This window comes from Gracilinanus agilis, chromosome 3 (assembly GCF_016433145.1).
Source record: "Gracilinanus agilis isolate LMUSP501 chromosome 3, AgileGrace, whole genome shotgun sequence".
NCBI classification, from domain to species: domain Eukaryota; kingdom Metazoa; phylum Chordata; class Mammalia; order Didelphimorphia; family Didelphidae; genus Gracilinanus; species Gracilinanus agilis.
Window position 1 is genome coordinate 39,451,717 of NC_058132.1, and position 16,100 is coordinate 39,467,816.

A 16,100-nucleotide genomic window follows, 5' to 3' on the forward strand; every position below is an offset into this window, starting at 1 on the left:
AGCTTCTCTGCCAACTACATGCCCCTGGAAGCACGCATGGCCTGCCCGGAAGGTAGGTATTTTAACTCAGTTGGAAGCACTGGCTTGCAGCAATTTAGGACTCCACTTTAAAAAACCCACATCAGCATCCCAGGCGTCCATCTCTCAGACAATGCTGCTTCTAGGGGCAGTACGGTACTTTAAAAAAAGTAACCAACTCCAGGGCAAGGGTTTCCTATATTCAGCACTACTGGAAATCAGTGGTTTTTGGTTAATCCACAGTGTTTGAAAGCCTTCATTTCCAAGAGCCCGGTGTGAAGGGACTTCAAGGAAGAAGGGGGGATTGTTTCTGTCAGAGACCCCTGCGGAGAGCTCCAGCTGCGCATCTCTTAAAATGAGGGAATGAACCAATTCATGGGCTGATCCACAGGCTATAAACCTCTACACCCCACTTTATCACTGTTCAATTTTACAACCTAAAAAGCCACATAGCCAGTGAAAACCCAACTAATGGGTTCAAATTAAAGCAATCTACAGCAGTTACCTTATAAAGTTGGTGATTACTGTACAAGTATTAAATGCTTTTTTCTCCCAGGAACAGATGGAAGTCACACTGTGTACTTGAAAGTTAGCACCCTGAAAACACTTACTTGAAGGGGATGTGGGAGGTTTCTTGGAGTGTTGTGGCTCCTCTTTCGTGTGGCTGGAGGGCTCGAGAGAAGTTCCCACGTGTTCATCTGAGCTGAGTGAGAACTGGAATTGGATGGTGCCCAACTCAACTTTCTTAACCTGAAATTAATAATACTGAAAATAAGAAATTCTCACCAAGAAAAAAAGGCATGCATACTTTCTTTAATGTTATTCACTTTTGCTCAGCATAGAATATTAAGACAATTCCTGTCCCATACTCCTTTTATCCCCTAGAAAGAATGTTTAAATTAGGGACTTCTGGAGAGAGACGTCTTTAAATAATAATCATGTATGTTGTGTCATGTTATGGTATTGTACTCTAAATGACAGGGACAGGCTAAGTGCTGGTGATACCCCCCCCCCAAAAAGCAAAAAATAGTCTCTGCCCTCAAGGAACTTACAATCTAATGGAGGGAATAACATGCAAACAAATATATACACAACAAGTTGATTCAGGACAGCTACCTTTTCCCCATCAAAATCACTAGCTTCTAGAGAATGTGGTTCTAATTAAAAGGCTTTTCACTTCCTACTGTGTCCAACGGTGAGTAAAGTTAGTGAGAAATTTTAGCTAACGGCATTTTGGTACAGCATTGAAGCTCCTAGTATGAATGTAGGAAATTCTGACTGCAATGGACAGGGTAGCACAGATGGTTCTTAAAGATATCAGGCCCATCCATATTCTTCCTCTCTGGCACAGATAATACATCTATAAGGTTAGAGGTTAAAAAACAGCATTGTGGGAGAGTTAACATTTAGTAGAACAAATAATGCCAGCTCCGACAATTTCTTCGCTAACCTTGGTTTCAAGGTTGGGCATCTCTGATAGTCATCGTCTATAAAAAGGGGCCAAATGAGGCCTTGTGGGGAGACAGCCAAATTCGGTTCCATGAGAAAGAAAAGGTCTTGTGATGAGCCACTAAACAAGCTGATAGATATCTCTGCCTAATCTCCCAGTGCTATATAGCCTTAGCCCAACAATAATGGCCTTTGTCTACTAAAAAGACGTTGTCTCCAGAGTCCAAACCTAGATGACCTGCTGATATAACAGTCAGTCAACAAGCAAAATCTTGTTTCTCTCTTTAAAAAGTGGGAAATGGGATAGGAAAAGGTTCATGTTAGGACTCTAGGAAGAGCCTGGACACATTTTAGAAATATAAGCATCTCAATGGGAAATATCTAATAATTAAACTACATTAAATTAAAACTACACTATCAAATTATTTCCATGATACCATACTCTCCCTCCAAAAGATGCCAAACATATGCTCGATGTTTTTCCATGAATTAAATGCTTTAAGAAATCTTTTTTATTTTAATTGGCACATGTTGATTCCTTTACAAGACATATTCATTCAAGAGTTGAGGGCACTGAGAGTTCCCCAGGAGACTAGTACAAATGGGAATGACATAAGGCATTATGTTATTAAATTAATTAACTTCAGTGAGTATAAGGCTGGATTTAATTCATCTACTCAGCAAACATTTATTACAAAGTGAATATCACTTTGTAATTTAAAAAATATATAAATCCTTATCATGGAAAAATTCCATATATGAAGTATCCTGTGGCTGAAAATAGGCTCAGCGTAACTAGAAAGGTTAATATTTCAAGTCACTACTTATATGCTGGGCACCTCGGTGGTGAGTGAATAGAGTGTGGGGCCTGGAATCAGGAAGACTCATCTTCCTCAGTTCAAAGCCAGCTTCAGGCACTTACTGGCTGTGTGATGCTAGATAAACTGCTTTACCCTGTTTGCCTCAGTCTCCTCATCTGTAAAATGAGCTGGAGAAGGAAATGACAAACCACTCTAGTAAAATCTCAAATGGGGTCACAAAGAGCCAGACACAATTAAAATGACTAAACAACAAACAATATGTTTGTGTTCGAGCAGTCAACAGATTTAACAACCTAGGCTAGGCCAAATTCACTGAAAAAAGAAGCCAAGTAAATGGTTTTACCTCCTCTGAGCTCATGGTGGTTGAAGGAATCTTGTACACCAAACAACGGCTAGGATTTGGTTGGGCTCCTCCTCGAAGAGGTAAGGTCACCACCTTCTTAGATGAGCCTTCTGTCAGGGGATTCCAAACAGCCCACCGAATTACATGCATGTAGGCCATGTTAGACAAAGATGTAACAGAAGCTCCCTGGAAAAGAAACAAAAAGAAAGGCCGGGTACAAAAGGCAGCAGTTATCCTTCCATCTCACTATCTGGCTGGCCCACCTCCTTGGCCAGGTATGCATCTTCTCAAACATAACTTCTTTCATGAGCCTTTGTTGGTAAGATGTTACAGCCTGCTCATGCCCAGCATCTATCCACCCATCCATCTGAGGTACCAGAAGAATGTTGAAAGACTTGGGAGAAGTAGTCCAGAACACTGGGTAGATACTGTGTGGAGGCTTGATAGGAGGCCATGGATGAAAATCCACAGTAGAAGGCAGCATGGACAGATCTGTACCAGCAGAGATACTATCCACATTGACAAGACTTCCACTAAGGAGAGCACTATGCTTCCAGGCAGCCAGAAGAGAAATCTTATGAATCATCCTTAACTCTTCCCTCCCCCTCATCACTTCTTCATGCATCTCCTTCCTCCCCTAAGCCATAGTTAGTCAAGTACCAAATCTAATCAATTCTACTCCCATAACACTAATCTACCCACACAGTGGCCACCCTAGTACAACTTCTCAAGTACAACTCTTGCCTAAATGGCAGCCACCAGATTGGTCTCCCTGCTTCTACTCTATCTCCTCCCTGACTGACTCTCCACATAATCTTCTGAAGGAATTCGGTCCAAATCTCCTACTCAAAAATCTCCAGGGGTTCCCCCCTACTTCACTGCCTATAGGATAAAATACAAACTCCTTAGCCCAGCATTTAAGATTCTCCTCAATCTAGTCCCCTCATTTATACAGTTATTATTTAGTCATTTCAGTCATATCTCACTCTTTGTGATCCTGTTTGGGATTTTCTTGGCAAAAAATACTGAAATGGTTTGCTATTTCCTTTTCTGGCTCATTTTACAGCTGAGGAAACTAAGGTAAACAAGGTTAAGAAATTTTCCCAGAGTCACACAGTAAGTGTCTGAGGTCCAGTTTGAACTCCAGAAAATGAATCTTCCTGACTTTAGGTTCAGGCACTCTCTCCATTGCACCATCTAGGTGCCCTCATCCCCACATGCATTTCCTCATTTCACACTATTCCCTTTCAATTATTTTATGTTCCCACCAAAATGGATTGCTATCTCTTCCCTCATCCCAGTATATTCCATCCCCCACCTCCAAGTTCTCTCCCAACCCATCAAACATGCCTGTAATGTCCTCCATTGTCACCGGTGCTTCTCAGAATTCTTATCTTTCCTCATGATTCGGATGCTATTTCATATTGTGTGAAGGTTTCCCAGATCCCCCAGCTATTTGCTAAAGTACTATCTTCTGCCTCAATTTTCTTACTATACTTATTTGTATATGTGTTGTATCTTCCCAGTAGGAAATAAAGACAGAAACTCATACTCCTAGTAAAGCTTTATTAAATTTAATTGAAAGAGATCACATATATGCTGAGGTATTAGGTATTGTCAACCTTCCCACTATCTGGCATTCATTAAGAAAATTAAACAAAAGGGAAGGTACTCATTCATGGTCATAAAGAATTAGACAGTGACAAAAACTCAAGGCTCCTGCCTCCTAATCTAATTCTAGTTCACTCAAATTTCATATCACTTGCTTGGCATATGAGTTTTTCAAGTGTTTGGAAAGCACTTGATAAGACTCAAGTTCAAACATCAAGCACCTACTGTGTTCCAAACATGGCACTAGGTCAGTGATGGCGAACATATGGCACAGGTGCCAAAGATGGTACACAGAACATTCTCTGTGGGCACACAATTGCCCCTGCCAGAGTTCATTACTAGAAAGGCAGAGGGACTCAGGTGGAATTGCTCTCCTCCCTCCCTCCACAATGCCTGATGACATTTTTTCACATCACCTATCCCTCTGCCCAGCAACCCAATGGAAGCACATGGGGGTAAGATGGGCAATTCATAGGCAGCCGAGCTGTAGGGGAGTGGAGCACTTGGGACATTCCCATCCCCTCTCTACACTTGCTGAGGGCATTCCTCACTTCACCCAGTCCTCTGCCCAGCAGCCAAATACAAGCTCTTTCCTCCCCTGTGTGGAGTAAGGGGGAGGGGGCATGTCTGGCATTTGGTTTGGGGGAAGGGCACAGCATTCCATCTCCAAAAGGTTCACCATCACTGCACAAAGTTATGGGGATGCAAATGCAACAAATAAGATGATCACTTATCCCAAGGAATTTTCATTCTAATGGGGAAAACCAGTTCCTATATTAATAGATACCAAATGCATTCCAATCTATACAAAGAAGATAAACACAAGGTGGTTCATGAGCTTGGACAGCCTTTGGGAGACAGTGGAAGGGCCTGGCACGCTGTGGTCCATGGGGTTATGAAAGGTAGAACATGACTGAATGAACAAAGAATAGTTTGGAAGGGAAAGCACTAGCGTTGGCGGAGATCAGATTTCATGAAGAAGATGATGCTTGAGCTAGTCTTGAAGGAAGAAAGAGATATTGTGAGATGAAGTGAGGGGGTATATTCCAGGCATGGGGAGCACAGGTCGTGCAAAGGGGGGTCCTACAAGGAATAATGAAAAGTATTGGAAGTAATATCCAAAGTGCCTGGGAAGAGAGGTTGAGGCCAGGCCGTATTCCACACTGAATTAGACCAACATCTCATGCCACATTCCACAATGAGCTCCAAAAGGATACATAATCTAACTATACAGGTTTCTACCACAAATGATGAGCAGAGAAGGAGAAAACTTCTCAATAACTAGAACCAATCCAGCTTCTCTGAGTTCATTTAGAAGGGAAAAGGCATTGATAATGAAGGGCACTCAGGGGGTCAGAAGCCAACAAAGCTTCCAGGGAAAATCAGAAGCAGAGGATATATCAAGTCGAGGTCATGAAATCATCTCTCTTACATAAGCCTCAGGACAGCTTTATGGACCGGGGGTCAGAATTAGTATTAAACAATGGCTCAAGAGTCAGAGGATCTGGGTTCAAATCTTGACTTTGTTGCTTACTTCCTGCAACACCTTGAAAAAGTCACTCAACAACCTCAGGTTGCTCCTTTATAAAGGAAGATGTCCAGACAAGATGGCCTTTGAGGTCTCTTTCAGTTCTAGGCCTGTGATCTTCAGCTCTGGGCGATTCTTGTGCCCAAAACACAAAGTCCAAAAGGCACTTGGAGTAAGCTAGAACTTTGACCTCAAATTTAGCTGGGGAAGTGAGGGAGGCAGTTATTCCAGGCCAGATGCCATGAACCCCTAAGAAGGAAGTGAGGAACAGGATGAACTCAGTATGGGAAGCTCATATAGGTTATAGGTATTCAGGTGGAGGGTGGCCGTGGCATATCAGAGAGGAAGCTCCATCCAAATGTTTCCTATTTAACAATTCATACTAACTAGGTGATTATTTCTACCATTATTTCCATATTGCCCAACTGCAAATGCTACCACCATGCTTAAAATTTTGACATCATAAGTCAAAACTCCCATGTCCTGCCCTATTGCACCTCTGCAAGAATCCCAAATAAGCTTTAATGTACAATCTTGAAGGAGGCAAGATTTAATCTCCTTTACCCTTCCCTGTTTGCATTTCCTTTCCCAGGCCAGCTGACCAAAGGATAGCACTCACAACACAGGAAAAACCATGCAGAGAAGATAAAACAAATACTATTTTAAGAAGAGAAATAAATGTGGAAGAATATGGCTGCAAGGCTTAAATCTAAAAGTGCTTTCAGGCTACCTCTTTAATTCATTGATTACAGTTTAAAACCAAGGTGGAAATTTTCCTTATTTCCCGAAATCCCTCACTTGGCTCAGCAATCATTTTTGAGATTTGTCATTGTAAATGAAGGGACTGCAGAGATGAACCAGCTTCAAACAAAAGCCATGATTGACAGATTTTATAGGTTCCCTCTGGTGGGTTTGAGGTACACTGGTATGGCTTGTGAAAGCTAATTTTCTCCTCGAGAACCAGCCAGGACTTAGTAATCATGATGCCAGACTGGCAGCCCCAGGGCTGGGCCATTTCCTCTGAGAAAGTTTTTCTGAATAACCAAATGAAATCACCATGACATTGTAATAACTGCACCCTGGAGACTCCCTGCAGCAGAAGCCTGAATGTGGGAGCCCAAACCTTGACTCTATGGCTTATGAAGCGGAGCAAAGGAACAGTTACCGAGCACTTGGGCAGCCAGTTCAGATGGTCAGGGGCCTGAAAAGAAATCGATCCAAAGAAATGCCAATTCTGAAGTCTGTCTTTGATGCCATCTTTTAGATGTAGAGCCTTGTGCTTTTGAAGAAAATAAACCAAACAATGCAGGTCAATGACCAATTTCCTTATTGTTAAGTTTCTAGAGATTCAATTCAAGTCTACAAATGAGATTAAACATTTATTATATGCTAGGGACTCTGACTGGCATCAGTATTATAGAGGCTAAAAACAAAATGGTCCTGGCTCTCTAGCAACACAATCTCTACTTGGGGAAGAGGACAGAGAAATACAACAGGTGCACAAGGAATTCAGTACAAAGTAATGGAGACAGTGCTAATACCTGAGCATCAGTTATCCCTCAGGAGGTGACCCTGAAGCTATTTCTGAAAGAAAACAAGGCTCTGAAGAGGCCACAGTGAGGCTGGCTCCTGCCAGATAGGAGAGGCCACTTATGCAAAGGCACAGTCAAAAGTTGTGGGAATTATAGAGCCAAGAGAGGCAGCCACCCAGCTGTGCTCTCCCAAAGTTCCCCTCCAAACAACTTAAAAATAACATCTCAAAAAAATTTTAGTGTAGAATAGCCAACAAAATGTCATGGTAAGACAGTTTTCCTTCGAAAACTTAAGAGGTTAGCGGGAGATGTCTATAACACTTGAATGGAAGGCTGTCCAAAGCTCACACATGCGGTGGAGGGAACGAAGCCTTCAGCAGCTGCAACTTCAGAAGCTCTCAGTCAAGAGATGGTAAATGGGTTGGACGACTGGTGAGAAAGAGATTACAGGGGACCCTTTGTTGACACTGGGTGAAGCTGGTGCTAAATGACAACTCACTGTCTATACACAGTTCTGGATAGCAGTTCCAGGGCTGAGAGGAACCCTGGGAGCAGGTCACGCAGGAGCAAGGGCCCTGGTAACAGAATCAAAGCCAAGAGAAGCACTAGTGTTTGATGCTAGAGGAGACCTTCCAAGGTAAAGACCAGATCCCAGGCCAGGAGAGCAATGACCACACCGCTTCCAGGACTGCACCATTTTTGAATCACCCAAAATTGCAGACCCCAAAAGCAGCTCTGAAAATAGAAGCACAAAAAAGCCTGAAGCTTGGGACAATGCCTCCCTACCCTGAGATGAGCAGAACCCAACTTTTACATGAAATTCAAAGTGAAAAAATAAGGAAAAAATGAGCAAACAATAACAACAATAAAAATTGACCATAAAAAAATCTAACATGGTCGCAGGAAAGACTAAGACACAAACCTAGACAAAGACAACAATGTGAAAACAGCTACCCAAAAAATCCTCAAAGGAAAATAAGTGGACCCGAACCCAATAAGAATTCCTAGAAGAAAGCTCAGAGTAGTAGAGGAAAAATTGAGGAAACAAATGAAAGTGATTTTTGACAACTATAAAAGAGAATTAATAGCTTGGTAAAAGGAGCACAAAAAAATTGGAGAAAATAACACCTAAAAAAGCAGAATCAGTCAAATGATAAAAGAGAGACCAAAAAAAACCACTGAAGAGAAAATAACTCCTTAAAAAAGCAGAATTGCCCAAATGGAAAAGGAAGTACTTTTCACTGAAGAAGAAAAACAAGAACCGCTTAAAAAACAGAATTGGCCAGTGCAAAAAGGGACACAAAATCTCAATGATGAAAATAATTTCTAAAAGATTAGAATTGGGCAAATGGAAGCTAATAACTCTAAGGCTGCAGACTATACCTCTAACCATTGCTGGCCACTGCTCCTCAGGATGCTTTTGGACTCAAGGGAGGCAAACCAGGATTGGAAGAATGGATCATCACTACTACTGGAGAAGAGAGGCAAAGACTCTATTCTACTAATGCTGCATTAATGGAAACAGAAAGCATTTTTAATAGTTGTCTAGCTATTTTAAAAAGCAAAATTAAGTTTTAGCAACAGTTATGGCTACTTATACTAAGGGAAAAAATAATGCCAATAACAATAAATGAGATGCAAGAACGAGGCATTGAATGTGACTCATTTTTATTTGGTACCCAGAAATCACAGAACTTTTGGATAAAGATCCGCATTTCAAAAAAGAATAAATAATCTGTCAGCAATCCCTAGATAACTAACTCATTGAATACAATCATTCACTGAATTCTTCTACAGCCAGATTTGTCTATGAATGGTTCTAAGAACCAGAAATAGGAATAATAGCAATAGTAACAATAATAATGAAGATGATGAAGAAGGTGGAAGACAGATAGTGCTATAAGAGTCATGAGACTTTATCAGTGGTTCCCAAACTTTTTTGGCCTACCGCCCCCTTTCCAGAAAAAATATTACTTAGCCCCCTGGAAATTAATTTTTTTTAATTTTAATAGCAATTAATAAGAAAGATAAATGCACCTGTGGTCATCTCCGCCCCTCTGGATCGCTGCAGCACCCACCAGGGGGCGGTAGCGCCCACTTTGGGAATCACTGCTTGATATTCATTCTCTCATTCAAGCCCTGAAACAATCATGACCACACTGCTAATAAACATTAAAGACATGCAGGCAGCCATGGAGAAAAGTAAATACAGCAGCAGTCCTGGAGTCCAAAGTACCTGGGTTTGAATCTGACCTCAGATGCTTTCTGTGTGACCCTGGGCAAATCACTTAATCCTGCTTGCCTAACCCTTGCCCTTCTTAGGATTGTTTCTAGGACAAAATGTAAGAGTTAAACAAAACCAAACATTAAAGGCATGATGTGAACCCAGGTCCTCCTTATTTAAATCCAGTATCCTACTTATTATAGGCTATACTTTCCCCCATTTAGTTTCTTTAGAGTCAGTCACTAGTGTTTCCTAGATCCATTTGCAAATACCTATATTAAAAGTCTGGCATACATGCAACAATTCAGTTAACCATTACAATAAGTCTATGAAGTAGGGAGGTCAAAAATTATGTCCTCATTTTACAGATGAGAAAACTAAAACTAAAAAAAGTTGACTTGCCCAAGGTAATGCATCTAAGTAAGCAACAGAACATTTGACATCAAATCTAATATACTTTCCAGTTACCAAAACTGCATGTACTAGTCTCCACTTACTGACCATTAGGTGAATGACAGAAAAAAGAAATATTATAATTTACATAAACTAAATTTCCCAACCCCCAGGAAGAGAAGGAAGGAGGAAAGAGCTAATGAACTACTGGAGTAAGTGATCACTATTCATCAAAAACTTCTGGGAAAACTGGACAGCAATTAGGCACAAATTCAGTTAGACCAAAATCTCATGTCATCTTCCACAATGAACTCCAAGAAGAGACATGATCTAGCTATAAAAGTTTATCTCACAAACAAATTGGGAAAAGGGAAAGAGATACCTTTAATAATTATGGAGAGAGGAAGAATTCTTGACCAAATAAAAGGCTGAAAGTTCACTAGAGAGAAAAAGATCAATTTTCATCATCACATAAAACTGAAAAAATTAAACAAGTAAAACCAATGATAATAAGAATTGAAATAAGAAGAGAAACAGTTAACTATGAAAAAATATTTGTGATAAGTTTCTCTGATATCCACAATGCACAGGGAGTTGATTTTAATATCTAAGAATGAGAGTCATTTGGCAATAAATGGTCAAAGATTATGAACAGGTAGTACTCAAAAGGTAATTTTTTTAAACATCACAAAGAAAAATGCTCCAAAACACAAACAATAAAAGAAATGCAGATTAAAACAACTTTGAGAGTCCATCTGACAACTACATAATTGGCAAGGATGACAAAAAAAGTTAGATGACAATTGTTGGAAAGGCTTTGGGGAAAAGGGCATCCCAATACAGTACTGGTGGAGCTGTGAATTGATTCAGCCATTCTAGAAATCAATACTTACAAAAATCATTCCTTTTTACAACCCCTTGGGTACAGAGATCCTGGGTATAACCCCTAAAGAGACCAAAGATAGAGGAAAACTGCTCTAATGCACAAAAATATTTCTGTTGTAGAAAAAATTAGAAACAAAGTTATTGTTCATATTAGGAGAATAAACAAGTGACTTATAGTATAAGAATATGGTAAACAAATATTACCACCACACCATAAAAATAGCAAAGGGAATGGATGCAGAGAAACCTCAGAAGGCTTATATAAAGTGATGCAGAGTGTGGTGGACAGAACTAAAAGAACAATATATACTGATACCAGTGTTTTAAAGGGAAACAACTGTAAAAGACCTAACAATAATGAACAATACAGTGGTCAATCGTGGCTCCCAATGATGGATTCTGCTTTTTACAGCCATGAGTTATTGGACCAGAGGTGCAAAATTTAAGATTTGCTTTCAGACACAGTCAGTGTGTGGCTTTGTTTGATTTGACTACAGTTGTCCCAAAAGATGCCTTTTATTTTGTGGAGGAAGGGAGAATTACAGGAGGGAGCTGAGAGTGGAGAAGTGATATCAAAGAGAGAAAATAGCATCAATGAGATATTTTAAAATGCACAGATCAAAACAGATGGAAACTCAGAAGGGGACACAGACAAATAGAGTACTATTGGAACTATCATGTTAAAAATTTTTTTGTTGTTCAGAAACTGAGACAAAGAAAGTTAACTGACTTGCCCAGCATCACAGTGTCTAAGACCAGATTTAAATTCATGAAGATGAGTCTCTCTGACTCCAGGCTTGGGATTCTATCCATTCTATCCATTGACCTAGCTGTCAATAAGGTCTTTATTTGCTCTATATTCCTAGATATTACTTCTCTCTCTTCCAACTCCTTCATCCTCTCCACATGCCCAAAATAACTGATTAGATATGGGCATTCAACCCCCCCCCCCAGGAAAGATAAACTCTTTAAAAGCAAGGACTGTTTCCTTCAGATTTTTCCATCTCCGGTGCTTAAAATGGTGCTTGGCACATGAGAGCACTTAATAAATGTTTGCTGAATCAGAATTTTAAGACTTATCTGTATAGATGATAAGACTGTCCTATTGTTAGAAAAATTAAAAAAGTAAGGCCTCTAACTAAATAATAGAATTTTATCATAAGTTTTTTTAAAAAATAGGTACTCAAACTTTCATTCCTTCTGGGTAGGTCCTTATGGTGTTTTTTTGTTTGTTTGTTTTAATAACCCTGACCTTCCGTCTTGGAATCAATACTGCATATTGGCTCCAAGGCAGAAGAGTGGGAAGGGCTGGGCGATGGGGGTGAAGTGACTTGCCCAGGGTCACACAACTAGGAAGTATCTAACCACTGGTTAGTTATTTTTTTCCTTCTTTTAAACCCTTACCTTCCATCTTAGATCAATACTGTGTATTGGTTCCCAAGAAGAGCAGTCAAGAGTAGGCAATGGTACTTAAACAGTGATCTGGAGTGGAGAGGGGCATCCTATGCAAGGACATGGAGGCAGGAGATGGAAAATGAGTTTTAATTGGTGTCCACATCGATTTTTTTTAAACCCTGACCTTCTATCTTAGGATCAATACCAGGTATTGGTTCTAAGGCAGAAGAGCGGTAAGGGCTAGGCAATGGAGGTTAAGTGACTTGCCCAGGGTCACACAGCTGGGAAGTGTCTGAGGCCAGATTTGAACCTAGGACCTCCCATCTCTAGGCCTGGCTCTCAATCCACTGAGCTACCCCGCTGCCCTAGGTCCTTATGTTTTAACCTTTGAATGAGCTGAATCTAATAGCTAATCTTTCCATTTCATACTTGGGGGGGTGAGGTTCAGCTTCTCTGTCCTCATTCAATAGACATTTCTTCTGTCTATTTTATATATCAGTTATATAAATATCAAATTTTCCTCACTTTTTACCTTTAACTGCTCTAAGAAGAGATGTTTAGTGTATTATCAATGATTCCCCCTTCTCAGACACTTTAATGGGACAATTAGGGACTGGGAACAGATCGATTGCCATTGATTAACCAGCCAACTCTTGCTCTCAACTAATGGCTTAAGTAGTAAAGCATACCTATGTGTAAGAGCATCTGAATGCTGAGGAAGGGGCTCCCCCTTCTCTCTAGGGGAATCTAGAGAGACAAGATGTGTAGGTGGGGGAGGGGAGAAGGTCTAAGAGGCCAGGAGTTCTTCAGTTTTCTTCTATATATCTTTTTATGCTCCCTTAGTTCTTGACATACAACTGGTGCTTAATAAATGCTTGTTGAATTAAAATACAAGTCAGGTGAGAGGGAGCTAGACAATAGTTTTTCTGAGCAAGATGGGAGGACAACTACAATGGAAATGGAAAAAAAACAATGAAAGAAAGATACTGGATCACATTGATGTATAATGACCAACCTTGGCCCCTGGGGATTGTCAAGAAAATGAACCTTCCTCCCTATTGTTATAAGGTGTTTTATTAATCTCACTCTGTTTCTATAAGAGCAGAATTTTTACGTGAGGAGGTTTATTAATCTGATTCTGTCACTTTAAGAGGCAATAGCAGACAGATCTCAACCTGTGTCTCTTTAAGAGACCCTCTATAAAAAAGAAAGAGGCAGGTAAGAAAGCTCTCCATTTTCTCTGTCTTCCTAGGAAGCAGGGGTTCTGGGGATTTCTGTGTCATTCTTTCAGTCAAGAAGATGTGACAGTTACTTTTGAGAGTTTGGGATACAGATATCAATTTGAGACAGTCTGGTCACTGAGGGCTTCCCTCCTCAGAACTCTGAGGGAGGACTTTTCTGTGTCTGTGTCCGTGTGACAGGCAGTTTATAACTGACAGTTAATAAACAGAATTACTTTAAGGAGTTTGTTATTTGATTTAAAGTTCATTGATTAGCTAAATAAGATAGATAGCGAATTTAATATTAGTTATACAGAGTAGATAAGTTAGGCCTGATTTGCCAGGCAAGAAGATCCTTAGATTTAGGGTTTCTTAGAATTATAGTATAGGATTTAATTGTAGGCATAGTTATAAGAATTAAGGGATCTACTATCCTATTTCCTACCTCCCATTTCCTATCCCTACCTCTCCTGTGAATAAATAGGGGTCAGTGGTGTACCAAACTGATCTCTGCAAATTTTATCAACTCCCACTAATAATATTTACTCAACAACACTATCACTGCAAGAGATAGCAAGTCTATGAATGTGAGGCACTGTTAGAAACTCCTAATGCACTGGCTGGCTTGAATAAACCACTTTTTTTACTTCTTTCTTTTTTAACTTTTGTTTAAAGGGATGTCTCTGGGAAAGGAATGTGGTAAAATGAAAGGTATCACATACAACCACACATACACACACAGTGCTTTACAGAAGTGGGAGACTATAGGTATGGAACATTGCACATATTGTCAGATTTAGATAATGTTTGATTAGCTTTGCTGAACTCTTTCTCTCCCCCTTTATTTTCTCATCTTTGCTACGAGAGGGAGTTTGGCAGATAAGGGAAGAGGGAGGGATAGTTAGAAATGAAGATTGTAAAAATATGTAATACACATTAATCCAAAAGAGGCATCAAGAAAACTAAGAAAAAAATGTTAAATGGAGAAAATATGGGGATTATAATGACTATGACTCAGCTATGTGATATATCAGTCAAGAAAGGGAAGGATACCATCTCAGAAGGCAATAAGAAAGGGATTAGGATCCAGGACCAGGCAGGTCACACTCATAGTCCTTTTCTCAGTCAGAGCAGATCAGGATCACTGGTTTCAGTTCTGGAGGTCATATTTTGGGAAGGACATTAATAAGACTGATAGTATCTAGAGAAGGGTAATCCATATGGTGAACAGAGGGTCTTGAATTCAAATTATATTATTCTGTATCAACTGAAGGAATTAAGAAATGTCATCTGGAGAATAAAAGACTTTGAGGAGATGATGACTATCTTTAAGTCTCAGTGGGGCCTCTCATCTCAAAGGGCGATTAGATTTGTTTTACCTGGCCCTAAAGGGCAAAACTGACAACTAGCCAGAAGTTACCCCAAAAAAAATGTAGTTATGATATAAGAAAAAGTGTCTTTAACGCTTTAAGCTGCTTAAAAGTGGAATGATCAGTTTCAAAAATTAGTGAGTTCTCCCTGATTGAAGATCTGCAAAGAGAACCTGAAGAGCCATCAGTCACATCAAGTACATGGTGGAGAGAGGAGAAATGAGATGTTGGACTAAATACATTCTGAAATCCTGAGACCTCCATTCATTGTCATTTTATTAGACTCAGACATTGGCGTAGTTAGCTGATCTCTTATTGGCCCTGATTCTATGACTCAATTCAATGAAAATACTCTAGTTAGAGAAAGATGAACTCTGACATTCCTACCCTCTGATTTAGGTCAGAAATTCTCTGATTTCTAAATGGAAGAATAGTTCATTCCACTTGTAAATTTTATGGATGAAAATAACTGAGGCCCAGAGAAGGGATGAGATGATAGAACTTGATGAAATAACTCTGGTACTAGAGAGCAGAAGTGGGATTCAAACCAAATTCTCAGGCTAGCAGTCCAAGGCTCAGTCACTCAAATATGTAGCACCTGAAAATACAGTATAAGGAGCATTCCCCTGCCTTTGTCCTCAATAGGTCAGACAAGAGGAGTTACTTTAGAATTCTATATCCCACCAAATCACAGTTAAGATATTTGGGTTGTAACTTATGAAAACTAAAAAAAAATCATACCAGTGGATTGATTTTTAATTGAACTGTCAACATTTGAATCTACATTTAGGAACTAACAATACCAACCAGACTAAAAGAAATTCAATTTGGCTCACAAATGAAGCTTAGTCATGAGAACTTCCTGCCATCTTTGTCTCAGTATCATAGGTGAGGAAATGAACACCAACTTTATCTAAATCTACTGGGCAAAAAAATTCCTTTGATTTCACATATATCTTACTTTGGGGAATATTCCGATACAGATTCTCCCTATTGTAACTATCACTACAGCAAATAAAAAATCAATGTAGACAGGGGGCAGCTAGGTGGCTCAGTGGATTGAAAGCCAGGCCCAGAGATGGGAGGTCCTAGGTTCAAATCTGGCCTCAGACACTTCCCAGCTGTGTGACCCTGGGCAAGTCACTTAACCTCCATTGCCTAGCCCTTACCACTCTTCTGCCTTAGAACCAATACCTGGTATTGATCCTAAGATAGAAGGTCAGGGTTTAAAAAAAATCGATGTGGACACCAATTAAAACTCATTTTCCATCTCCTGCCTCCATGTCCTTGCATAGGATGCCCCTTCCCCAC

At 40.0% G+C, this 16,100-nt stretch overlaps 1 protein-coding gene across 1 annotated transcript in view; it reads right to left on the minus strand.

The window, feature by feature from the left end:
* The window catches only part of NPHP4 (nephrocystin 4), a 180,964-nt gene that overhangs the window by 89,218 nt on the left and 75,646 nt on the right, over nt 1-16,100 (minus strand). Inside the window, exons 9-10 of the mRNA XM_044671236.1 lie at nt 2,632-2,817; nt 624-768 (exon numbers count right to left, since the gene is read on the minus strand). Coding sequence (XP_044527171.1) covers nt 624-768; nt 2,632-2,817 — 331 coding nt within the window. The remainder of the gene's footprint in view (nt 1-623; nt 769-2,631; nt 2,818-16,100) is intronic.